Here is a 27066-nt window from a genome sequence, read left to right on the forward strand (position 1 = left end):
ATTATGTTTCGAGGCTCCATTCTATTTTTCTTCAGTGAGCGAGGGAGTAAAATGGCTCTTTTGATAGTAAAGGTTGCCGACCCCTGGTCTATGTGAAGTCATTATGGCGTGTGTGTGCATGCGTGTGCGCATGTACGTGCATGCGTGTGCGTGTGTGATTCTTCCCAGCTGTTAGAAAGAAACACGCAGCCACCTCATGTTTTTCCTGAGAAGCAAGTTCCTGGCTGTGTTTGTTATGTTCTGTCATTCTTGAGCTAACCCCCCCTTTGGGGTAATATATTTCCCCCACCACCGCACCCCCCCATCTGTAAATGTAATCTACTTTGTGACATATTGAGGCTCAGGAGAAGAAGTGATAAGAGCGTTAACTCCACCGATGCATCAGTCATGACATTCCTGCTCGGGTCTCCTCCCCGCCAGAAAGAAAAGCTTCTCAAAATGTACTTTTCTTGATTTGCTTTTGGAAAAAGTCGACTGTCGCTGTGGAGTTGCGGATGGCCGTGGTGCGTGACAGGCGTCCCGGGTTTCCAAACAAGCGTGTCCCTCATGAGCGGGGCTGGCTGCTCTTGTGAGCCAAGCCACCATGTTAAATGCATGTTGGCTCGGCCAGACAGAACGGGCCTGATATGGAACATGTGGTCCGGTTCCCCCGCCAGTCTGGCCTTGCATCTGCCGAGCTGCTTGTTTACCCGCGCATGCATGCTGCATGTACTCGTACTCGCACACGGGCGCAGAAGAAAAGGGTAATAAGCTCAGCTAGCACGTGGTCGGTACATAAATGCATTGGCAGCTGTTAGCACGTGCATACATGCATGCTATCTGCTATGTTGTTTTTCCATGTTTTCACCCGGCATCATTGGGGCCGCATGAGGGAATTAGGACGTCATACCGATCAATCCGACATTAAAATAGTTCAGATAACCCATCATTTTTAATGATATAACAAGTTATTGGTACCATATCGTCTTGAGATGCAGAAAGTTACAAATATTAGTTATCAGTTTTGGAAATATCTTGGAAATACTTGACATAGAATTGCATGCGGAATACACATTGAAAGACTTTGTGGTGGTATGTAGTATTCTACACTGGTCACTAGGTGTCAGCAATGTTGCTGTCATGATGGATGACTGCAACAAACGACTTTTATTGCAGCTTTGAATCCTCTAATCCCTCGGTAGTCCCCAACACGGCCTACTGTTGCAGCGCTAACCCACCGAACCATGTCACTTCCTGTCCGTCCCCCACTCGGCTCCCCTGGCACCGCCAACATGAGTCTATTTCATCTTTCATGTCTACTAATGGAAGTTTAAAGATGACTACAGCTTTGTTATTCCATGACATGAGGGTTCTGATCATATTAAAAAGTATATTTAGAAGGTTGTAAACAGGTTTTTGACCAAAATATGACATTTCTAAAGAAGGTATGTCATTTCCTGTAATTCACTACCCATCCCGTCAGATGTTCTCAGTATGTCCACTAACAACAATGTGCTCCATCATCACAGACGTTCTAAGTATGTCTCCGCTAACGACAATGGAGGTCAAGGCTCAAGGGCAACGGTAATAATTTTGCAGCGATAAACACCAAGTCAAATCAGATGTTCACTGTAATAAATTTCGTTTTTTGCGATTGAAAAGCCTGCATTAGACGTTGCCAGAAATCCAAGAAAAAGCCTTTAGAAGCTCTTGGTTTCTTTCTCCATCTTTGTATCAGCGCAACAAAAGCCTTTTAAGCTGGCGGCAGGTCGGTTAGTGAGGTGCGAAAGGGGTTTTTCTTCGCAGGCTGACGTAAAAAGCCCCATCGCCAGTCTTGCCAGGCATGTTGGCTTTAATGGAGCCCAATAATGGACACGCAGGCCTACCACTTTAGCCCAAAACCCACCAATTGTCCGTAATAGCTCCCTGCCCAGCTCTTTCAATCGGAAGAGGAGGCGTAGATACAAAGTACTGTATGTGCTGCCATAGTTTTTCCGTGTATGGAGTGAATGACGTGCAATTTTACAAAGAAATGACATGTATGACAGTTAGCATGTTTTAATGCAGTTTGACACTTTAGCTTAACCAGACACTGGTGGGAATGTTTGTCTGGGACTGACTGGCGACCGGGCCAGGGTGTCCCAGGGTGTCCCTGTCCCAAGTTTTTATTTGGGTTCTTTCTTCCAAAAAGTCCAACCAATCCAGGTACGGAAACCAAAGCAATGATTTTGTATGGAAGATCATGTCCATTCAGTGAAGCTATTGCGCGTCTTTAACATAAATGTGTGTTTGTGTTCAGGCCGCCACGTAAGACCCCGAGCATGGCGTCCCAAGACGCATGGGACAAGGCCTACCCGCCCGCGGCAGATGCCAGGGATGGCGTCCAGGGACCCCACAACGGCTACCTGGGAACGTCCAACTTTAACGCCCGTGTGGTCTTGGAGACCCAGGAGTTGCTCAGACAGGAGCAGAGGCGCCGAGAGCAGGAGCTCATTACGGGCCACCCGCCCGCCACCCAGGAACCCCCCGGCGGCGCCAGCAGAGACCACAGTCAGGAAGCCCCCAAATCCAAGGGCCCCTACAGGCAGGACGTCCCCCCGTCCCCGACTCAGCTGGCCAAGCTCAGCAGGTTTCATCAGGGCCCCGAGAAAGGGAGGCACTTTTACTCCTGAAAGCAACACGGGAAGACACTTTTTGAAAAGTCCAAATGCTGTGATATTTTTTATTGGAGTATTAATATTGAACTTTTTTAGTGGCGTGGACCGTAATCCTTTTTAGCTATTTGTACAATATTCATTTTCCTTTGCACAAAATGTCAAGAAGTGCCTTTTTATTCCATTTATTCCTCTCATCCTGGTACCTGATCAGGTTTTGGACCACCTGTAGGAGTGAAGCGGTTTTAGTTTTTTGTTAGTTTCCGTTCCTCCTACTTTATCTTTCATTTTTCTCACCACAGTTCCTGCTGCTGAAAGAAAACATCTTTACATCTCCGTTGCTCCGATCCTGTGTGGCCTACCCAGGAACCGGCATTATAAAGTGGGTCAGGTCAGGGTTATTAATTAATGTACCTCGTTAAAAATGGATGCGTTCCTGGCTTTTTTGTTGTCATGTGCGCCGAGGAGCGAGAACCGGCAACCTTGCTGGCAAGGTTTGGGGCCCCGGCCTTGTCCACAATGATCGGGATGGAAGTGAGGCCTGCTGGCCCCGAGCTGTCAGAGCCGCCCCCTTGCTGAATGTTGATCAGGTGGTCGCAGGCCCAGCAGCGGCTCCGCGGGGGGGCCCGTTTGTCAGCTCATCTGGTTTTTGTCCTCCATGATGGCGTCCATTCACCGAGATGGCTTTGGCTCTACAGTAATCCCTCAAAAATATGTTAATAAACCATGCTGTTTCATGGTTGGATAGATCTGTCAGTAAAAAAAAATACTTATTTAGGTCAATTTGACTTATTTTTTATCTAAATGACCTGAATGAAGTATTCTTCATGAACAATGCAAACATAAGACGCCTTCAAAGATGTGATGTAGTACTCTTCACTGATCACTAGGTGTCACTAATGTTACTGTAATGTCGGGTGAGACACACAAGCACCAGTGTCGATCCCCAACTGCTGTGGCCATGATCTATGCCAAGCTAAAGAACCCCTGACATCACTTCCTGTTTATTCCACTAGAACACACTTACAGCAACACACGTGCACACGTTTCATTAGTCTTATTTAAACTATATTGGGTGATAGGAATGGTGACTGTAGGGGTGTTATTTCATGTCTAGAGGGCTCTAATAATTTTTAAGAAAAGTACAATGAAAATCATTTCTAGCAATCTAATTTAATTTCTACTCTCTTACACTCTTCTGCACTGTGCGTATGCTAGCGGCCCCGCCTCCACCCACGGAGACAGAGCGTATGACTGACAAAAGGTCTCACTTTGTTCATGCATTGTTCTATGGGGCTAAAGTGCTGAAATGCAATGCACAGACTGAACCCTCGTCCTGCACGGCCGCCAAAATGATCAAGTTCATTTTCATTTATTGTGTGATGAATGAATGAATTCATCAACGAGCCAGGCCCGGCGCCCAAGAGACTTCCTGTTTCAGTGTGGCGCCGCCCAGATGCCACCAATGAGGGATTACTGTAGTCATTAATATTTGATACGTTTGGAAATGTGCGTGTGAGGGAATGTTTTTTAAACCAAAGAATAATAATATAAATAACAATAACGGGGTGTAGATTTTTTTTATAAAGAAAATGTGAAGATGGGCCGTTTGAACTCCAAAATTGACCCTCTGTTACCTTTGCATTGTTTTTATTCCGAGCGTGGTTGATGAAATCCAAGCGTGGAAACATGGAAACACAAACGCCAGCTAGCATCCGTGTGATCCGCTCACCCTGCAGCGTGTGTGGATGAGCGCGTCTAGCCTAGCAAGAGAACCGGTGGGAGGATAAGAAGATGGGAGCTGTGACCTTGTGGTTGATTCCGCCAGCGGAGTCATTTCTCACTTTGCATTAGAAGCTCAAGGTTAGCGCTCTCCACTTTGCTGGCTCATGCCGCCTTTTTCATATCTGTTGTCCTTTTGGCCAGTTTGTGTGCTCTGTGTCTGTGATTGTGTTACGTAACAAACACCGAGCGTCCCGCCATCAGCGTCCCGCCGTCAGCGTCCCGCCAGCGTCCTATGCAAATGTCCCTAATTCGTGTTTATTGGACTGCCTCTCTGATGCGTCGTTGCATCAAGATCTCGTTTCAGGGGTTTGTTGTGTTTGTGTTCCTGGTGGGTTTATGATCATCCTTGATTATGTTTTGTTATATTACGGTACTACAGTACAGAGGTATAAAAATGACTAATATGTAAGCACAGTGCAATTTTCCTTTTTATAACAAAGTCAACATTCTGCTCTTTTGTGTACAAGCAATAAAAAACTTTTGGAAGTAATTGAATCAAGGCTCGTTTCCTTTTCTTTTTTTCGGGATTTTTGCACACAAGCTTTTTTTTTTTTATTGTTTGTTATGCTCCTTCATCTTACTTCAATAGCAGCTGACTGCTCAGGTGTGTTTGGCTCTTGGTGTCACAACAGGCCATCCATGGTGGCAAAGTGAAGCGCTACATTAGAAAGCAGGACTGGACTGGACTGGACTGTCCGCCCCCCCTTATCGCAGTTCCAGACCCGACCGTGTAGGACAGTGTGGCTAACTTCTAAACCTCTAAAGCAGGAATGCAGACTGTAGATCTAAAAATGTCCTTTCTTCTCCCAGTTCACGTATGTCACTCAGGAATTGAACATAAATAATGTCTGCTTCCATGGCTCATAAAATAAGGATAGTTTTCCTCAAGGAAATATTTGCTGGCTGGGTCATGTGACCGCCAAGTCCTGGTGTAGATGTTACTTCTACTACTAAAACATCTTACAGCTTGGCCAGTGCTGTCGGTCCAAGGGTCCGTGGTCTGTCGGTCCGTGGGTTCGAGTCCAAGCGTTTCTAGGCTGGAGCAGCAATGAAAATATCCAATAAAACATCATCATCATCATCTCGCTAATCTCCATTCCTGAGAGCAGATTTGGCTTCTCAAACGTTTGCGATCCCTGAGATGGTGATGAAGACCCAAACGTTTAAGCGAAAGGCAGCGTCAGGTTTTCCTTCTTGCCAAATCTATTTTCATCTAAGCGCTTGAAACGATCCTTGCACTCATTTAGTCGATACATTTTTCCTTTGATGATGGCGCGGCTCCGGATATCAGCGTTGGGAAGATGAAGGGTCAGATGAAAGTGAAGCCAGAGAGGAGACCAAACAGTAGGGGGAGGGGCATCCTAGAGGAGCTGGGACGTTGCTCCTCCCCCCTGAGCCGCCATCGCGGTGCCCCAGTGTTACCTTGGAGTGATTGGGAGTAAAGCCTTGGGTTCAAGTCCCGGTCAGTCGTGAGCGTGTCTGACGGAATAGCAAGTTTTTTGTACCGACCCAACTGGAAACATTTTTATTTTTGTTATGAAGCATAGAACCTTTTATTCATTCATGAAATGCCATACTTTTCCTCATAGCATCACGCTTTCATTCTCTTAAAATGCAACTTTTTTCCTCATTAGACTTCTCTTCATATTTTATTCATATTTTTCTCTTTGTGTTCATTTTCCATTCCAGCTGGGAGTTTTTATTCCAATTTTTTCAACTATTTCAGCTTTCTTCTTATTCATTATTTTCAGAATATTTGGAATTTATTCTTGTAATATTCAAACTTGTTCTGCAACCTCATTTTCCACGGCCAATAAAAAAGCATCCACTTTGTTGACCATAATGGTCATGAATATGACTTGTCTTTTTTCATGACTATTTCAACTTGATGCTACCAAAGAGATGTTATTCTTGTAAAATGACAACTTCAAAAGCATCCAATTGAGTCATGGAATGTCCCACTGAGGACTCGTATCCGACGATGCTGAGGAAACTCCTGGACAGGAGAGCAATGAAATGTGGGCGTGGTGTCCAACATGTTGGGTGCACGTCTAAAACAGCTTCAACGTTTCACATTTTATTGTCCGCGGGGGAAATAAAGCTGTCCTTGAGTCCCGTTATCTCTCCTGTATAAAACAATACATCCTGGAATCTGGGATCTGCAGTCCAAAATTCCTTCACTAATGGAAAGTCATGAGTGAGCAACAGCAGACGAGTCGTTTATGGAAGGAGGAGATACGAAGCAGATGCCGCTAGATGACAATGCTCGTGTTTCTGGATCCAGGAGATGGTTTTTATAGCCTGCTCTGAGTCTGGGTCACCTGTTGGGGGTGGAAGAACTGCTCCTCAATCTGCGGCCTGGCTGGGAATTTGAAAGCGGAAGGCGGTGCTATTGTGGGATAAACGGTGGTCGTAAATCCTGGCAGATGCGCAAGGAAAGTGGCGAGCTGGAGCGAGGATGACCCGCACAGGGCGGCTCGAAGCTTTGGCCAACATCTGGCGATGTTGTGTGTTGTCATATGTGGGAAGACCCAAGACCAGGAGGGCCCTCTTTGGACCATGAAAAGTCTAAGGTGTGTCGGACAGAAGGCGGGAGACATAACACATTTGCAAATATTTGAAAATATGAGTTGTGTGCTTATTGGGCGCCTTTCAAGAAACCAGTTAGAGACCATTTCAGCCATAATGGAAATCTTTAGGCTTTGGGCCTTTTAGGACCACATCGGGAAAAATGAAAAGTTGACACTTTAATATTTTCTAGAGATAACTTATATAGATATTTGTATTATTTGTGTTGTTATGGCTTTATTCTTATTTTAATCTTTTTTCTCCTAATAAAATAGAAACTCTGAATTGTTTGACTTCTTTCTGTTATTTTTTTTTACATTTTTGCTGGTTTTTTTAAATTGAGAGTAGTTGAACTTTCTCATGAAATTCTTTAAGAAATTATGATTTTGACAGTTGTTTTTTCCATTGATGCTGTTTTTTTATTATTTTCTTTTTCCAACAATTGTAAATGTTCCTGTTGTGGTCACCCGCCTTGTGGCGCTCGCTCTTTCTCTCCCCTGCAGTTGGCCGCCCGGCAGGGGGCGGGACAACCGGGCGCACCTGCTGCTCATCATGGCCGCCTGCTGATCAGGCTGAGTCGGAGCAGCTGGGAGACGCCGCTTCCTGGTTTCCTGTCTTGGCTAAAGGGCTCGTCTACGATCCTTCCAGCTCGGTCGTCGCTCGCTATCTCCTCCATTTGGGCCAGCATCTCCGGGTCAAGGTACGCCTGGTTGTCCTGGACCTCCTTGCCAAAAGGTCTTTGTATTGTCTGGTTATTTTCCATGCTTGTCTCCTTAGCTCTGCTTGAGGTCTTGGTTGTAGCCATTAATCGGCCATTAATCGGTCATTAATCGGCCATTAATCGGAGTACGAAAGCAAAAAAAACAAACCGAACTATAACCGAAGTACTTTGTACTCGGTGTCCCACCAAGGTTACGACGCAAGACGCATGGAAACGTTTGTTCAACTCCAAAGCCTCGGAAGCGTTCCATGATGAGCAATTTCACTCTTGGCTCATCTTCAGCCGTAATAACAGGCGGCCATTTTGTGACGTTTCTGCCGATATCTAAAGTGCTTTGCCGTGGAGCACATTAGTGGAGAATCACAAGCTTTAGAACACGAGGGGCTTCCCAAGTGGGCTTCACTTGAAGGTAATGGGACCTGTCGTATTCTACGCTCTCAAACACGGAGCAAGGCAACGTTCGGGCCCCTTAACTTTTCAAGTAGCCTGTCAAAGCGGCAGATTGAAAACAGAAGGTGTTGTGAGGGCCGTTTGATTGGCGACACATGCTAAAAGACGCCATTAGCGGCGACAGAAGTGGATTCTCTTGCAAAGGCGCCTTTGATTCCTCAAAAGCTCGTCTTGAAGGCATCTGCCCCGCACGAGGCATCAATCTCCCGCACATGCGAGTCACCGGGGAGCCGTCCGGCATCCACTGCAAATATGTACTGATGTTGCACGTGCGCTCCCGACGGCCGGCAAAGTAAATATAAAAATAAATATTATTGCGGACTTGACCAGCTTTGAAATGCTAATGTATTGTTTGAAGTGTTCTGGTGCCACAAGTACAACAACACGGGTAAATATTTGTGGCGCTCCTTGTTTTGATCTCATCATAATCTTGCAGAATAAATTCAAGCTGAGCGGGTATTGAACATGAATAACGACGTCTATAATCACCATTCCCTTCTTTTTGCCGGCTTTCCCAAATTTACCTTTCATTTTATCCGTGGCACGGGGCCTGCCTGCGGCTTTGCTAGCGATGTGATATCCATGATGGATGGATGGATGAAGGATGATGGGATTATGGATGTATGAATGATTGGATTATGGATGGATGATGGATGGATGAATGAATGAATGAATTTGACTGCCTAAATGGAGGATTGCATAACCAAGCTAAACTTTTCCAACAGTTTTACTACAGTATCTACTACAGTAAAAGTGTTTTCTGGGTAGTACTTCATGTACAAATACAGTATGTCGGTGGTTATCTTTGACACAGGTGCCAGATTGATGTTTCCTCGTCGCTGGGAAAAGACGAGCTCCGTGTTTATGGATCCATCCAGAACGTTCCCGGCTGCACAATCGGCTGAATTGCTTCAGTAAAGCGTCTCAGCATAAAATGTACATGGGAATAAGTCCTCTAATCTCTCACCCTTTTGTACAGTAGATACAGTAGAGTGGCTCAAAGCAATTACCCCCCCCACCCCCCACGCCCTGCATCGCCTTAATCCTCCCAACTTTCCGAAAGATCTTCCTCTGCTCTCGTCTTCTTCCCTAGATATGGCGACCATGGAGGCGGCACGCCCCCCCAACCACGTCTTTGTCTTACCTGACCCCCCCACACCCGAGAGGCCTGAGGTATTATCCTCTCAGTTGGATGCTCACAGGTGCTGAATGATGGGTGCAAGGGAGGATGGGAAAGGGGGGGGATCAGTGAGGGAGGGGGGTGTAGAGTGGATAAAAGTGAGAAATGGTGTCTGTCTTTGTTTTTTTTTCAGGCAAGCCGGAGGAGGTGGGGGCGTGCTGGCCAATACTGGTGATTATTTAGCAATAGATGGGGGTGGGGGCCCGTGGGGGCCCTGCCACCTGTGGGGGCTACCTACGCCATCTGTTGCAGTCACGGCCGTGGAGTCCAGAGACCCGACAGCCTTCAACCCGGTCCAAGAACGTTAATGGTGCGGCACTGATGCATATTAGACATCATTAGATATGCATCTGCGTATCTTTCCGACATGATGCCGAGGGTGTCCAAGATGCGGCACGGGGCCATTTATAATCTAATATATAAATATATATGAATATAATAGTGGCTGCACAGTGGTTAGTGTGTAGGCTACACAGCTAGGAGACCTAAGTTCGATTCCACCCTCGGGCATTTCTGTGTGGAGTTTGCATAAGAAGTAGAAAGTGAATTAAATATAATATTGATACTATCATACATTATTTGACTTAAATGACAAAGCTGAGATAAAATATAGATAACATCTTGGCATATTTCCATGTTTTGCTTTCCCAACGATCAATGTGAAGAAGTTAGGGCGCCCCTGCATGTGCGTCTTGACCCGTCTTGACCCGCTTCATTATTGTTTCATGATTGTATATGGATTCCGCCTCTAATTGTCCTCGCTGTGTAAATGCCCCAAAGCTAGCATTCCATATGCTAAGTGACTCCAATGTGATTTTTGTGTTTAAACATGAATCTGAGTTTGATTGGGGGGGGCAACGGAGCAGGGATGATGAATTGTTTGCTTAACAGCAACAAGGTTACATGACATGAAAACAATAGTTAGCTAAGGGGAAGGTTATTGGATGGAAAAGACTTTTACGGGCCAGTAGCTTATTTGATTATACAATGTTTGTTTTTCTTAACGAGATCTTCCAAAATCATTAAGACATGATAAGGATGAAAACCTTTTGGTTCATGGAAGTCAGCGGCCTTGAAAGTAAACGTGGAGTCTGGATGTTGTGCTGCGATCCTGTTTCAGTATTTCTTTCTTTGGTCTCCCAAGCCGGGGGTTGCGGGTTCGATCCTCCGTCCTCCTGCATCAGCACAAAAGGGAAGATGTCTGCACAACCTGAGGTCATGTGAGGTTCAGGGAGGACAATCCAACGCAACTTCAGACTCCCGTTTTTCCAGAAAACGCATGAGATGGCGTGGGACTCGTCCTTTGATGGAAGTTCCGCTCGCCACCGAGTGTTTATTCCTTCCTGAGTCTCTCAGATGTTTCAACGGGAACGCACATGGGCCGCATTCCACGCTCTCCTCTTTGAGCAGCGACAGCACGCATCCTTAATGGTGGCAGTGTTTTGTTCTTCCTGTCTCTGGGGAGAGATAATAGGAAGCGCCCCCCCTCGGAGGCGAGCGGGCCGGGCCAGAGGAGGCTGTGTAAACATGAGGGAATGAAGATTAATCACACGCTGGAGATGGTGCTCCCGCTTTAATAATCGCTATTGATTACTGTCACCTTACATCTGCAGCAACAGCTGCTGCCACGCGGGCCCGTCGCCCGAGGCGGGTCCACTTTACGCTCCCCCGTTGGATCATCGCGTGTTCCGTGGAGAACAGCTGGGTTATTGTCAGACGCACCCGAGGAATATCACGCTTTGACTTTGAAATCATAATCCAATTCAAGTTTGTTTTGTCGGCGTGAGTGTTCCGCAACTGGACAATAGGGGCTGGAAGATGGATCCAAATGTCCATCCTGGCGATACCGAGGCCAGAATCAGGATCAGACGGATGCTACTGTGATGAGATTGATGTTTTTTTACTTCTCATCCACATTTATTCTTTTTACATTTATTCATATATTTTTGTATGTTTTTCATTTTACATTGTTGATATCGGAACATTGTTTACAGGGATTATTCAGGGAATATTCAAGTTCTTGGACTCTGGAGCGCTTTGGCCATATTTCATTTTTCATCAGTTTTCTAATTTAAAAAAATCATTGTAATTTGCGATAGCCTTGGTATCGGTACAATCCTAATACTAGCCTTGGTATCGGTACAACCTAATACTAGCCTTGGTATCAATCCAATCCTATGACGAGCCTTGGTATCAGTACAATCCTAATACTAGCCTTGGTATCAATTCAATCCTAATACTAGCCTTGGTATCAGTACAATCCTATGACAAGCCTTGGTATCAGTACAATCTAATACTAGCCTTGGTATCGGTACAATCCTAATACTAGCCTTGGTATCAATCCAATCCTATTATGAGCCTTGGTATCGGTACAATCTAATACTAGCCTTGGTATCAATTCAATCCCATTACTAGCCTTGGTATCAGTACAATCCTAATACTAGCCTTGGTATTATTCAATCCCATTACTAGCCTTGGTATCGGTACAATCTAATACTAGTCTTGGTATCAATTCAATCCCATTACTAGCCTTGGTATCAGTACAATCCTAATACTAGCCTTGGTATCGGTACAATCTAATACTAGCCTTGGTATCAATCCAATCCCAAGACTAGCCTTGGTATCGGTACAATCTAATACTAGCCTTGGTATCGATCCCATCCTAAGACTAGCCTTGGTTTCGATCCCATCCTAAGACTAGCCTTGGTATCGATCCAATCCTAAGACTAGCCTTGGTATCGGTGCAATGAGTTTTTAGGTGGACCCGCCCACTCCTCATCAGGAAGTAGAGTGGTGCAGGTGGCTTTGGAGCAATGGAGGCCACCACTGAGACCTGTGTACCCCCTTTTGCTGTACATCAGCTGGGCCCCAGCAGACCAGCGACCGTGGTGAGGACAAGCGACACAGACAATGGAGGATGGAAGGATCTGACAGCATGGCAGCTTCCACGCTTGTGAGTTAAAAACCTTCCTGCTTTGTTTGGCTTTGCTAGCAACATGTGCTTTGTTAGCGCATGAAGAGCTCAGTGTTGATTGTTGACAGTAATTTGGTGGAATGGTTGGCCAAGACGTGCAAGGAGGTTGTATGAACTGGTCCCAGTCCCCAGGCCTGCACCATTAGCAGGTGGTTCAGATGCCAAGACTGGGGTGTATGGCAGGCCTACGTTTAGCATCCATTGACCGTCAGTCATCACGATGCCTTGCCAGCCTCCCTGAAGGCAACCTGAAAAGTTGGTTTCCACGCAGGAACGCATCCCAACCGCTTCCTGAGCGATGCGTCCCGGGAGTGCGTCAGGCCCTGAAGGCGAGCGCATTTCCACGTGGAAACACAATCGGAAATTGATGCAACTGTGGCGATACACCAAGAGAGAGAGGAAAAATGGCGGCGATAATATCTGAACTCTGACCCTGAGGCTGATGTTTGCTGCTTGGGCTGCTTGGGAGGATGTCGGTAATGAGAAAAGAGCAAGAGTGATGTTTCTCTGTGACCTCCAGATGACCTCTGTCTGCCTTGAGGGCCGCTGGGCCCGTTGACTGGCGTGCGTACACGCTTGAATGCGGACGTGCCGTCTGACGGGATGAAGTTGTGGAAGGGAAAGTCAATCATTCCTATTGCAGGTGAGGTAAACGCAGGATGACGAGGGGCGCCATCGGGGCCGTTTTTACACCGGGCACTGCAGACATTGGGATCGCACCCTCGCTTTACTTACTCGTATTACACAAGTTCACTCGTTCAGTGCCAAAACAAATGCAATTGCTCTTGCACTTGCACGTTGCACACCAAGTATATTGTTGCTGGATATGGATATGGATATAATACTGGAGTTGTCTTGGTTCTCCCTTTTATGTCTCAGCAATATTTATTGATTGAGATTGATGAAGTCAATGATTGCTTCTCAATTTTATCCTCCTCATTCATGCATTTTGGGTGAACATTGATGGTTTAGAGCAGGGGTCGGGAACCTTTTTGGCTAAGAGAGCCATGAAGGCCAGATATTTTAAAATGTGTATCTGTGAGAGCCATATACATTTTTTTTAAACATTGAATGCAATAAAATGTGTGCATTTTTATGTAAGACCAACAGTTTTAGATATAATGGGCTCTAATTACGTAGACCAGGCACACTACCCCACGCCAAGGGGGTGTGGCCAGCACACTTTCGTGAGCAGCGCAGTGTCCAATAATAAATCAAATACTTGCTGCCATTAATGCAACTTCTGCTGCTGCATGGTTTTGCACCGTACTCCGTACACATACTTCATTCTTTCGGCCATCTTCATCAGAAGGCTTGGTTCTGCAGCTTTAGCTAGGTGACTATTTGACTAAAGGAGTAAAGTCTACATTTACATGTTGACATCTCAATGACCGAGGTAGACTACCGCATTACCCAGTAATAATCAAGTTTTGGTGTTTGACCTGGAAAATATCATCAGGAAAGATGGATATGGTCGGCCGTATTGCAGTAGAAAATAGATGGACGGATTAAAATGCATAAGAAAGTTGTTGATTTTTAATATTATTTTTAACAGTAATTTCTGTGGTGTTTACTTAAAATTTTTAGGAAAAATACATTTTTATTGTGGTAAGAAATGCTTGAGCCAGATACAGTCATCAAAAGAGCCCTACCTGGCTCCCGAGCCATAGGTTCCCTACCTCTGGTTTAGAGGGAAAGTGGAAAAGAGTTGCATTGTTCTTCTCCTCCTGAGAGGACCATGCAGGCGCTGCCACCGTGTGAAGAAAACACCACGGAATGGTGGTGGAGTTTTTAAAAAGACTGCCTGAGCTGCAACTGGAGTCTATTTTAATAATAGCGCTCATGTCCCCCCCCCCCCCCCCCCCCCTCCCTCCCTCGCTCGCTCCCTCCCTCAGGCGTAAACAATATGAGTTGTTGTCACCGTCATGAACGATGCTTCCTTCCTGGTTTAACGGTTTGAGGGCACAAGTAATGATAGGTTACCTTGTTGCCAGATGCTGTTATTTATGTTCTACATTTATCTCTGATTTCAGGTCGCCACTCAAATCAGAGGTGCAAAATAAGTGACGAGCTTACGGCGTTTATGGAGCGGACCTTTTGTACGCTTTTGCTGTATTTATGCGGATTGATGCTTTGCATTTTGACCCTTTGATACGCTTTGCTGCCCTCGAGCCTTGAGCATCTCCAAGTATCAACATGGCTAAAGATGTATGGGAGCATTCCATGTGGCCTCACAATACTGAGGTAAATGATGGTTGGACATCGGGTGTCACGTTGACCACATGTTGGTAACATGTCTGTGGCACGAGGAAGAGGTCTGTTGGATAACAGAACAAACAATCCATGCAAATGTAGGCCCGCCCAGGGATCACACATAATTGTGGGTCCAGCTAAAATGGCTTCTTATTGGAGGGCAGGGGGGTGTGCGGGGACTGCTGGGGTGCTGGGCACTCGGTGGGTGCACTCAGGGGCTAGGGGGGTCGGGGCCAGGTGGGTTGACTGGCGGGGTTGGTGGTGTGCTTCAGCAATGTCCTGGGGTTTTGCTGGGGTGTCCGATGTTCCCACTCTTCTTTTGTTGTTTGTCTTATTTAAGATTCTGTGATTATATGTGTGAAAAAAAAACAAACAAAAAAAAACTTATTGAATTGGTAACTGCTATGGCGTGGAGAAGGGGTAGGATTTAATAAGCTTTGCTTCTTCCTGCTCCTTTTCAGACATGTGTAGTAATGAGGTGTTGTGTGTATGCATGTATGTGTATGTGTATATATATATATATATGTATGTAGATGTGTGTATGTATATGTGTATGTATATACGTGTATATATATATATATATATATATATATATATATATATATATATATATATATATATATATATATATATTGTAAGTGTATATGTGAGAAAGAATAATGCAACATAGTATGCATGTCTGAAATAAATTAAGAAAGGAAAGGTATGTAGTAGTCCACACTGGCCACTAGGTGTCAGTGATGTTACCTTGACGAGACAGGAACTAAGTATTACTGTATTACAATTTCCGCTTTATTCTCATAAAAGTACTGCTCTTTTGCAATTTTCTTGTTCTTTGTGTTATTTTTTTTGTTTAATTGTATTTTCAAAATGTGTGGAGGGACGATTAACAAAAATGAAGTAAAAAAAAAAAAATAAATGAGGTGCAAATGGCCCTCAAGCCGTACTTTGGACTCCTGGTCCAGATAGTTCTGACATGCTGTGATTTCTAAATCTAAAACGGTGACCTTCGGACTGTCATTTAAGGTCATAGAGTAAATCCAAGCTTGGTGTTTATTTCTTACAGTACGCGGTTCAACATGAGGCCAAAGTTTGCGTGTCCGTCCAAGGAAGAACAAGCTGACCTTTCATTGGAGGATGAGGATAAGCATCCAGTGCCCTCCTTAGACAAAGTGATCCAGTGATCACACATGATCCCTTTGACTAATCCACCTTCACGTGGGCCTCATAATAATTTAAGGCAGGCAATCAGCAATTTGCAATGGATTATCCTTCCGCGGTAACCTTGCCAACCGTATGAATCTATTACCAGTCACCCTGGTGTAATTTCATATTAAAGCGGGTGACAATTCATTAGGTGGGTGCGGCCGCTCCAGAGTGCTGGACGTGCTGCAATTACAGCCCATCGTGGACCCTGACCCGGCAATGACTGCACAGCCCCGCTAATGGAAGCTGCGCTAAAGGACCGAGGGGACAAGATGGCCGTCACACTCCGCAAAGGGCGTGACCGCACTGACGGGTGAGGATAGGCCACTGGTAATTAGTTAGCCAGGACATCGCCCGGCGACCGGAGGAGGCGATGAGTGGACGCTTCCTTTTTGCTTGGTGGTTCCTGGCGTGAAAACGTCTGACATTTCAACACGAGAGCCGAACGACTTGAAAGCCAAGATGAATGAAGGCAATATAAGTTTTACAGCCCAATAAGAGGAAGACATTGCACCGGCGTAATGTGATCATTTATCATTAGGCATGGCGATATTCCACCCAGACGGCGTTTCATGGCTTGTTTGTGTCAACTGCGGTCTGTAATTTCAACAGTTTAACACCCTTTGCTAATACAGATGCACGATATCGATGACTTCCTAAAGACCCATGTGATACCGATAACGGTGAAATTGTTTTATTGTTTTTAGAATGTACATGGAAGTGTAGCTTGTGCACACTTGGAGGGCCCAGCAAGGTGCACTGTATCTGGACACATGCTCCGAAAACCCCATCAGGACGTTGCTCGAGCACACCATTAGCCGGTCCGTGTACAACATGCTGCCCGTCTTGTTGTCTTATTGATACTGTGTGAGTCCAACTGAGTGACTTTGACATTTAGTTTGTTCTTCTTGGCACCAGGAAGTGGAGGTCGGCTACTTTATGTTGCACGTCTATGAGGTCATCAGGTCATCAGAACTTGACTAACATTTAACAATGAACATAGTTTAACATAAAAGATACAACAAATTTTACCTATAATTACCTATAATTTGTTTCTTTACATACATACAGTCTACATACACTACAGCAATCCCTCGCCATGTCGTGCTTCAAATGTTTGCTGATTTGTGGTTAAATATTAATATTAATCATAATGTTACAAATTCTTTGACTAATACAACAAATTAAATATTAAGAAAAATTACAAAATGAAGTCAAAATGCAAATATCAGGCTTTCAGAAGACCCATTCAGAGATGATGATATGTAGTATTCTACTCTGGTCGCTAGGTGTCAGTAATTCACTGATCAGACAATAGCCAGGTACTTTGAGGAGGAAGTACTGCACAAAACAGGAAGTAAAAAAAACAACAACATAGAACTCTCTTTTTGCTAACTGCGAGTCTGCTATGTCCTATTTAGCCTACCTTATAGGTAGTTATAGGGGTGCTATTTCATATTTAGATGCCTCTAATAATGTTGAAAAGCATATTTAGGAAATTGTAAATAGGTTTTGTGGGCTGAAGCCACAATTAACCACATTCCCAATTAAATTAATTTGCATTGGTAAACATCCTGACCCGTCATAGCCGTGCTGGGGGCCGTGCAGACGGTCTGGAGGTGGCCTCGTGTGCTGGACTCTCATCCTCAGGTGACTTAGACTGTCCATCATGGAATAAACGCTCGCCGTATATGATCCTGTATTGATCCATTCCTACCAGCTTGAGCTGGGTTGAGACCGTCGTGAGGCAGGTTAGTTTTAAAGTTTGATAAATCGTGCGGAAGTGATGAATTACCAGAGGAGCCGTTGTTGTTTGCATCGCCAGTTTCTGGTTGAAGTTCACAGGCAGGCGCCCATCGGGAGAGACATGCCACAGCACCTCAGGGGGTGTTGAATCTCACAGGTTAAACATAGAGCGAGAAGCGTGGGCTGCCGCTCCACCTGCTATTCCCCATCACAGCAGGAGGCCTGAGTCAGACCCAGACGCTACCTAGACGGAGACGAGTGGGTGGAAGTACACCACACGGAGACAAACCCATCCGGCTGGAAACTTTCACTACTGGATGGTACGTCCCAATCATCTGATTATCAACTTTGGTTCCATCCTTGCATCAAGCAGCAGTGGAGGAACAGGAGAACGTAAAACACATTTTCCATCCATTGGCATCCAACAAATGCTGAGTACGTTATGTCTTCTGGGTCGTTACCCCAAGGTAACCCTCTTGACCCACAGACGGACTTGTGTTCTCACAAATCTCCAGTGGGGGGTGGGACAAGTGATGTAATTATCACAGCAGGTGCTCGGAGCATGTGCCCGAATACAGTGCACCTTGCTGGGCCACAGCAGGTGGCTCCTCCCCCTCTGATGGTCGCCATGTGAGGATGTTTCCTTTGGACTCAGTCCTTCTTACCTCCAAGTGTGCAAAAGTGACACATGTAAATAAAGTAGATATAAAAAGGTGCTTATCTGTACCGTATCAGTCTTGAGAAGCATAAAGTGATCGGTTTGAAAAAACGATATTATGCATCTCTATTGAATTTGCATAATAAAGAGTGATGGCGCAGCCATTATTCCAACAAATGCCGTGGATATTTTGAAATGAAACTATTAGAGGTATAAAATAATTTAGCGTGTTGCTTATCACAATCAGCCACTCTGCCATTCGTGATTGGCATGCCGCTATTGTTTGGCCGGGTGTCTAGCACGCAATCTTATCAAAAGCAACACAACAACACGAGCCCGCCATGATGGCCGACTGCAGGAAATCAGCAAAGCCATTTATTTGTGCCTTCAGGCAAGGTCCAGATCTGGTGTATTTCCCGGCGCTGATGAAAGCACAGCCGTTGGGGGGGAAAGATGGCAACAAAAACACCTTTCATGACGGAAGTACACGGCTTTGGACATTGACAGAACTTGCCTGATATCCGTCTGTGTCGTGTTTGTACGAGGTGGGACGCTAACGCCGGAAAGCAAGCTAACCACGTTTATGGGTCTGCAGAGACAGATGTTCTCTCACTTTGTGATGTTGGGATAGTCTAAGAAAACCGAATGAAAGGAACTCCAGACTAATGCTGGAACGCTTAAATCACCGCCAAGAATGCAGTTAAGTCGGTCATATTTTACATCATGTGACACGGACAACGCCATCGGGTACGGCCAGATCCAATGAAATGCTGTCTTCGGTGATTCGGAGCCCCACTTGGTCCAGACCTGGAGTCATGTGGAGCGGCTTTAAGGCTAGCTGCTGCATCGCTAAGCTTCCGCGGCTGCTGATCTGTTCAACAGGAACATGGCTGCCACTCGGAGCAAAAAAATGAGCCGAGTGGGGTGACAGTGATCCTGGGATTAAGAAGATGGATTTGGCTGCTGGGGAAGCGTAGCCCGATGGTGAGAATTAAGGCGCAACAATGAGCAGTCAAGCCTGAGAGATTGTGCAAGACCTGGAAGTCCTCGGCAGGATACTTGGAAGTTTATCTTGGATGCTGCTCCGCCAAACCTCGACAGTATTGAATTGGAAGTTTTTATGGGTAGACTGATATTTATGAGTTGTCAACATTGCGACTCTGGTTCTATCTTGTTTTTTGCATATTTGCCTCTTTTCCTGGCGTTCGATATCACTGGCCGCTAATCTAGACCTTCACAGACGGGATCTAGACGGCCTCAGAACAGAAGATTGTGGTACGTTTGCAGGAGTTGGGACAATGCAGAACATTTTATTTCATTTATTGAATTTATATCCGACATCAAGTTTGCCATCTCGATGCAGATGGAGCCACCAAAATAAGATGCCAACTTCCTGTGATCCATAAGCCAATCTGGACGCAAAGGCAACATGGGTGACCAAAGTGTGGGTCGGGAGTCATTTGAGGCTAATAGCTTGTTTTTTATTCTCCCAACAAAATTAAACACAACCAGCATTAAAACATTAACAACCCAGTTGATTAACAGTTGATTAGCTTGTGTGTCTTACAGGATATGGTCTCTGATGAGTTCTGCGAATCCTCGATTTTCACCACAATGCACATACTCACCGGATTTGGGAAGTCTTCAATTAAAGCGCTCAGCAAGGTGATTTAGTGGAAATAATAATCATCTTTTCCGTAGTAAGTGTAGTCGCCTCTGGCCTAAAATACATTTATGAGGTTATTAACAGAAGATAGAATACATAACAATGAAGAACTGTGGCCGTAGGCACCTTCCATTTACCATACTTTCATAAAAGAATGAGTTTTTAACCTTTGGCATGCAAAAGGCATTCCTTCAGTGGACCTGTCGTCTGAAGCTAAAATACGGAATTTCAATCACTGCTGCTTCCGACTGCATCGCAAACCCCAACGTGGCCCGCGAGTATGTCACATGCAATAATTCCGACATGCAAATGAGCATGCCTTTTAATATCCACCTTGCCTGGCAACTAAATCAAGAGTGTTAGTTCATACCTGGAGGCGCACGGCAAAGTCATTTACACGAGTGCAATGAACAAACGTGTCAGGGAATTAATTACGGCGTTCCAGGTGCAGATAAAACGGCTTCCAATGCCTGCGAGAGACGGAAAGAAGAGACGGAGATTGGTGGACGTTATCGCGGCCTTGGAGTTTAATGGCGCCGTTAACAAAAGGATAGTGGATCACATCCGTCCATCCGTCCTCACTTGCAACTTTAGCGGGGTGGGGAGACTGAGTTGCGCGTGCAGGTGTGTAGGGGGCGGTGGGCTAGGGGGTGGCCCCCGACTGATTGCCGGGGCTTTATTGCAGTGACGAAGGGTGACAGTAGCCGTCGCGGCTGTCAGACGGCTCAGCCTGCAACGTATCAAACTGCAGTTTATAGCGCCGCTGCTGACATGCTCAATCGGCCATTAAAGAGAAATGGCTGCCAGCGCCAACGTTGCGTCTGACAATCAGTCATCAGAGGAGGAGCGCTGCGGGTCCAGGGTCCACGGGGGAGACCGGAAAGTCCTTTCCATCTTCAGGCATTGAATGGAACAGATTTACACGCTTCCTTTTCTTACTGTGATCAATTATTTGGAATACCTCGTTAATCCCTCGTTTATCACGGTGAAGTGATTCCCGCCTCGACCACCAGGTATGATTCCTGAGTCCTGATTTATAGATGGAATATTTTTGTAGTTAAAGTTAAGACAATCTAAATGGGCGTTTTTAGTATGATTAGAGCCCTCTAGACTCAAACATAACACCCCTATAGTCACCTTTACACTGCAATTAGCAAAAGTAAAAATAAAATAAGACATAAATAAGATTAGTGATGGGCAGCAAGTGTCGTCAGGTGTTCAGGTTTGAGTTCCAGTTTGGTATGGGTTACGACCCTAGCACTTTTATTAGGGATTAGGGATTTTCATGAGGGATTATTGTGCCTGTTGTGTATAAAATAAATCCAAAATAAACATCACCAAGGTTTCAGGTCTCCAGGTGTTGCAGTAATTATCCGATAAACAAAACAGGAATGGAAATGGCGGTCAGCACATAGTTGTTGGTTTCTGGGCGCCTGTGAAGGAGAGGAGCATTGCCCTCTGGACGCCGCCAGCAGGAGGTGGACGCCACCCACTGTCCTCAAGAGAGGGAAGCTTGTGATCAGAGGTTGATTGGAAATGGCCGAGCATGTGGCGTGGAGGTGGAGGCAGGTCACGCCTCTCGCTGGGAGGCAATTTCAGCTCGGAGAAGGAGACATCTTTGATTGGCTTCAGGCGCTTTGGATCAGAAAAATAAGAGAAAACTAAAAAACATTGGCTTTTTCACGCAGGAGTTAAGATATGGGGTAAGTGTCGTTTAGCCACGGGGAGGGCTCGGGGCGGTGTTTCCCAAATTAGAGACCAGGATGTGAAATATGGATAGATGTTAGTCTCCAGGGAAAAGCCGTAAGAGCAGTAAACATGTCATCGTCACGGGCAACGATGGCGATGGCGGGACAACTTCCCAAACACTAAACTTGCCATAACCTCTTGATGTTAACGTTGCAGCAGAAGGGAAAGATTAAAGGTGACATTTCATCCAACGCCGTGCTCACGGTGATGATGATGATGATGATGCAAGAGGCTGAAAGGACCCGGCGAGGACTGCCTCAAACGCCAGGAGCTGGGCTGTGAGATTGAGTCGTACTTGGCCCCCGCTGGAACATTAAAGTGATTGTGTAACGCCGCTCACGGAGCCGTGCTCCTCATAAAACATGGGCGGGGCTTTCACAACAAGTCGGGTCTGAATTGGCGATTCGGGGCCTCGTGAAAGGGCGGCTTTACTGTTTCAATTTAGGGAACACACTGCAGACAGTAGGTGACAATGGAGTGAATGCCGTGTGTGTGTGGGGGAGGGGGGGGGCTACAAAGGTGTCCGTCAATCATACCTGAGGGCTCATAAAAGTGAATTCCGGGGTCAACGGCCGGCTGCCGGAGAAGAAGGTGACAGGAAGGAGCGGCGGCAACAAGGCAGAAAGGCGATTCGCCTTAATCCCCTCAACTTCCTCCTGAAGGCAGCACTTTTTTAATTCCAGATTTATCCTTTCCCTGGGGAGGGGCTGTTATCAGCTGATGCTTTCTCCCCCCCCCTCCTGTTTTCCTTGTGCCCCCCCCTGCCTGTGATGCATCTGCCAGGTGTGATAAGGCAGACAAACTTTTCCCTTTTACAAGGCTATTAAAACCATTTCCCCCTGCAGTTTTGAAATGATTATCGCCTTTGGCCCACAGTTCCAGGTTAGCTGATAGCTCCCCCCCCCCGTCTGGCCGTATCTGGGTGACTCTTTGAGGTTCGTGGCCGGCTGGGTGGTTGAAGATTAAATGCTTTGCTAAACAGCTTGAATACGGCGGGAAAACGGCAAGGAATATGATGTGGAGAAGGAAAAAAGGCTGGGAAGGAATGAAAAGAGCAGGAGTTCTGACATCCACGTTGCTGCGGAGCACGATAAGGGCCGCAGTGACAGCTCTTCCTCCTGCCGTCCGACTTTATGTGGGCCACATTGTCAGCGAAAAGGCCAGTTGCATGGCTTTTTATGTGTCGTGCGTCGGAATAAAATATCAATCCGAGCACCTTTGGTTGGAATATTCTTGCAGGAAAGCTGTCCTGCACCGAAACGGAGACCTGATACGCCATAAACCAGAAATTGAGACTACAGACACTTAAAACTGCTGACAGGAAGCGTTTATTAACGGTAACCATCCTTTAGTCGGCTTCATGGAGACGTCAGCTTCCCCAGTTTGTAGAACCGCATATCCGGACTTACTCCTCGATATTATCCCGGCTAAGCTTTTCCGAACAGGTTTCCTTTTATCCCTCATGAAGAAATGCTTAATTTTAAACTCATTAACTCTGTTAAGGTGCGATGAGACCTCCTGGAGCAACTTTCTTACATAATAATCTGACGGCGCTCAGTTATTTAGCCAGTAAAAGATATATATTAACATTCAATTAATTGCTCTCTGGGAATTCCCTCTCCCGCTGACCTCGGATTCTTTCCAGCGTAATTACAAAAAGGATGTCAGCCAGCACGTCCTGTAAGGTCAGCGACCTTGCAATCTGCATAAAGAATGAAAGCGACGATAAAGGAGGGTTTACAACATCCTGATGACGAATTATCAGGCCGTGGAAGCTGCAAATTCCCTTCCTGGTGTAAAGCAGGCGGCGTGCGGTTAATAAGACCAACTGGGAGGCGTAAAGGTTGCTGGAATCCAAAGCAGCTGTTGCCAAGACGGCGCGTTACAGCCGACATGAATTGCAGATAAAATGTTTTATGGTTGGCGCTAAATGCCACATCACTTGCTACTTTGGCATTTTAGATGCAAACGGTGGCCCCTTTCGGGGCCGCTTATGAAGCCGCAGGACAGATGGAAGTCGGCTAAAGATAGACATCAGTTAGGATCCAGCGTTAAATTCGAGAAGGCATCGTAAAAAGAATAAAAAGCCGCATCCGAGCTGTCAGAGTCGAGACGGAGCCCTTCATTTGCGCCGTGAAGACTATTTGGTTCCGGCTATGTTCACCGCCGCTTTGACCTTGAGGGAGGGGCCTCCTTGTTATTCTCCACGACAACAAACCAAAGCACCTTTGGCTCCAGCGGCTCCTTTAACTGGAGCGTGATTGCGACGGCTCGGCCGCGTGGTGGAGAGCTCGCAGAGAGCCTTTCAACGCAGCGTTTAATGATCTACTCCGTGCTGCTCCACGCCATCGCCGTCCAATGTTGGCTCGGAAAGACTCTGCAGGAGTATTTAGCGTGCTGGTCTATTCAGCCAAACGTTCTCGCTGATTACGCCGTCTTTTCAACTAAGTAGCTGCGTGCATAATGGCATCATAATGGAATAAGTACGCTATGTGCACTTTGCAATTGATTGTTGATTTTATTATCATATTTTTTCTCTCAAATCAATTTAGGCAAAATGAATTCTGGTACCTGGTTGCAGCCAGTCCGTGTGCTGCTGGTCCTGTCCTGTCTTCAAGGAAAGGTTCACTTTTGGCTCATCTTCCACATCCTGGTGTGAGACATGAACACACTTTCTCTTTTTGGTGTGTTCTAAAGATATAAAAAGAGGTAAAAAAAAAAAAGAGGCAGGTAATCAATGCACGTAATGGGACGCCCCTGTTCCGCCGAGAAAGGCCGCTGTCGCACGTTTACGTCAGCCATGTTTTCATTAAAACACAGGAACGAGCTTCCGGGATTAATTGGAGACCTCCGCATATGTTGAACGTGTCAGAAACCCCAAGGGTGGAGTTGTCTCTGCTATTGTGTTACAGAGACATTTCCTTTAGTGGGGGGTTGTGGGGGGGGGTTGAATTTAGCCAGTCGACTCGTGCTTCCTCCCCAGAGAGGTAAGAGTCTTATGAGGCCGACCTTTCAATAATGGAGTTCACTATTAATCATCTTCATGTCTCTTCTTTGCGATATTTCCTATTTCAGTTATTTTCCCTTCCTATTGCCCCCCCCCCCCCACCCCCCTCGTCAAATAACGACGTATCTTCCCTCCTGCCTTATAACTAGAGATTATTGGCAAATGCATCTCCAGCCTGACTGTGAATGCCTGGAATGCATGTAGTCCATCAGCAATTAAACGCCAGCGTGACACAGAATGCCTCAGCCAAGAAGCGCTGATGGTTGCGTTGATACAATTATTTCATTTTCAGGAACAGATGCAATTGGATTAGGAAGCTCGGCCCTCGTGGAAATTGGAGAAAGCAACGGCGCAGCCTAATGTTTGCTCCGAATTCATTTTGTGGACAAGCATTTATGTAGGTGTGCACATCCTCTGTGGCGAGGAAGTAAAAGGTGGTGGAAGGAGAGGTAAGGTAGGGAATGTCGCGGGATCGTTACGCTTAATCACCGATTGGCGAGAAAGGGCTCGAACAGACAAAGACACGATTGGCCGGCCGGCCTTGACGTACGGCGGCTATGACATCGACATACAACAGGGTGGCCATGCCTCCATTATGGTGAGCAAGGGAGAACAATGCAACCATTGTGTGTCTCCCAGTGGCTTTCCATAGGTTATCTGAGGGCTGTGCAAGTCTAGTTGTGCTATGTGAGTGTCTGTGTGTGTCCTGAAGGTCCGTGGAAGTCGTTATTAAACTGAACTTGCACTGAGCTAACAGACTGGAGCTAAAGGTTTAGTAACATCCGTTGGCCACGTGGATGTTTTTTGCCCCCCTAACGTCGACATACGACGACATTTGGACATCTAAAATGGTTCTCTTGATACTCGTTAGCCTCCTTAGCCATCTTTAATGAGCATGTTTATCACGTTTAGCAAGCATATGGTGAATCCTCACCCACAACTGACCGTGCTTGAGATGACGGTACCAAAATGCCGAAGTAGAAGGCAGCAGTACCGGTGTTACTGTACGCTATGATATGTTATGATATGCTATGATATGCTATGATACGCTGTGATATGTTATGATATGCTATGATACGCTATGACACGGCCGTCATAGCTCGGCTGGGCTTTTAGCTGAATGTGTGTCAACAAGTCTGGGTCATAACTTATTTACAGTGTTTACTCTGGCGCGCCCCCAAAGCAAGGGCGCCACGAGAGAGGCGGGGGAGGGGTTGGAACAAAGCAGGATTTGACATATTTATAGAGTCAGAGGTGTCGCCGCGCTGTTGTCGCCCCTGAGCTTGAATGAAGACACGGTCAGATTGTTGCGTGTCGTCTTGGCTGGTTTTCCCACTCATCCATACGACGGTAGAAGCGTTAGAATTCAGCAAATCATTCCCGTTGCGCTAAAAATGCGTTTGTGTTGCCAGATTCAGTGTTGCTATGGGATGACATTTGGGCGACCACCCCAGATTCATCAATTACATGTTTTTCATGCGCACGTGGTTAATAATTGGCTGTGATTCCACTGTCTGATTCCCAGACAGCAGATATCCCAGAAAATTCCCGACCTTGACAGATGAATACCATATTTAAAAAACAAAAAGGCAGATCTTGTCGACACCAAAAGTACAACTCAATAAATATGCATAGATTTATAGATTTGAAACTCTTTTGTCATGTCCGTGTCGTTACTTGATCCGCATCCAGAAGAACTGGAGTCCATGTGGAGTGACGACGTGTACTTTGAACGCCTCATGTCATTTTCTTTGAAGGAACATCTGAGCAAGAGTAATTGACATCATTCCCCCGTTAAATGGGCACTTTTCAAATGGTGGGTGGCGAGGTGCCAAATAGGGTGTGAGAGGCGGCAGGAGTCTACTACACTACACTCGTCTCTCCTTCATCACCATTCATTGGTTCCGGACCGACTGCGATAAGTGAATTAGTGTGAAGTAGGATTCAACGTTAATACAGCGAATATCCGTCCATCCACTATGTTGTTACATTCTTTGTGTACTTCTTTTGTTTTGTGTATTAGCACAGTAGCTACTTCCCTATCAGCCTGTACTATGCAGTTCTTGGCGCCATTTGAAAATGCTTGGGGCTTGAACAGGGTGACAAAGCACGCTGGCTAATGTTCACCCACTTAATCTATTGTCAGGCGCCGTTACCTTGGTGAGCCAACCCCCGCTGCAAGAAAACCCGCCTGATGCATTATTAGCTCCCCGGCATCACGCAGAGCACAATGGGCTCCTTTGCGTCTCGGGATACAGATGCAGAAAAAGGGAAGACGTTTCTCGCTCAAGATGGCAGGCAACGTAGCGGGCGACCTTGCCATCTGTAAAGCACGCCAACGGTCTCTCATCTTTGCCAATTAAAAAGCTGGAAGAAACAGTAGCCTCACCTCTGGGCTTGGACTCGAACAATAACGTTTGCATGAAGGGAAACCATCTGTTTGCAAACTTGCAGTCACCAAACCACCACT

At 46.0% G+C, this 27066-nt stretch overlaps 1 protein-coding gene and 1 long non-coding RNA gene across 8 annotated transcripts in view; both read left to right on the forward strand.

Moving 5' to 3' along the window:
• The window catches only part of LOC131108418 (partitioning defective 3 homolog), a 192215-nt gene extending 187317 nt beyond the window's left edge, over window positions 1-4898 (forward strand). For all 6 annotated transcript variants that reach the window (XM_058059327.1, XM_058059333.1, XM_058059332.1 and 3 more), the window contains one exon: window positions 2279-4898. In XM_058059327.1, coding sequence (XP_057915310.1) covers window positions 2279-2651 — 373 coding nt within the window. In that variant the 3' untranslated portion in view covers window positions 2652-4898. The remainder of the gene's footprint in view (window positions 1-2278) is intronic.
• Window positions 4899-7573: 2675 nt separating this feature from the next.
• LOC131108425 (uncharacterized) lies at window positions 7574-9895 on the forward strand. 2 transcript variants are annotated; one of them, XR_009120449.1, is made up of 4 exons: window positions 7574-7686; window positions 8972-9071; window positions 9251-9359; window positions 9471-9895. It is a non-coding gene; the product is annotated as an uncharacterized LOC131108425 (long non-coding RNA). The 2 variants fall into 2 exon arrangements; XR_009120450.1 differs by having other exon boundaries at window positions 9251-9330.
• Window positions 9896-27066: the final 17171 nt, after the last annotated feature.

This window comes from Doryrhamphus excisus, chromosome 21, assembly GCF_030265055.1.
Source record: "Doryrhamphus excisus isolate RoL2022-K1 chromosome 21, RoL_Dexc_1.0, whole genome shotgun sequence".
Taxonomy (NCBI): Eukaryota; Metazoa; Chordata; class Actinopteri; order Syngnathiformes; family Syngnathidae; genus Doryrhamphus; species Doryrhamphus excisus.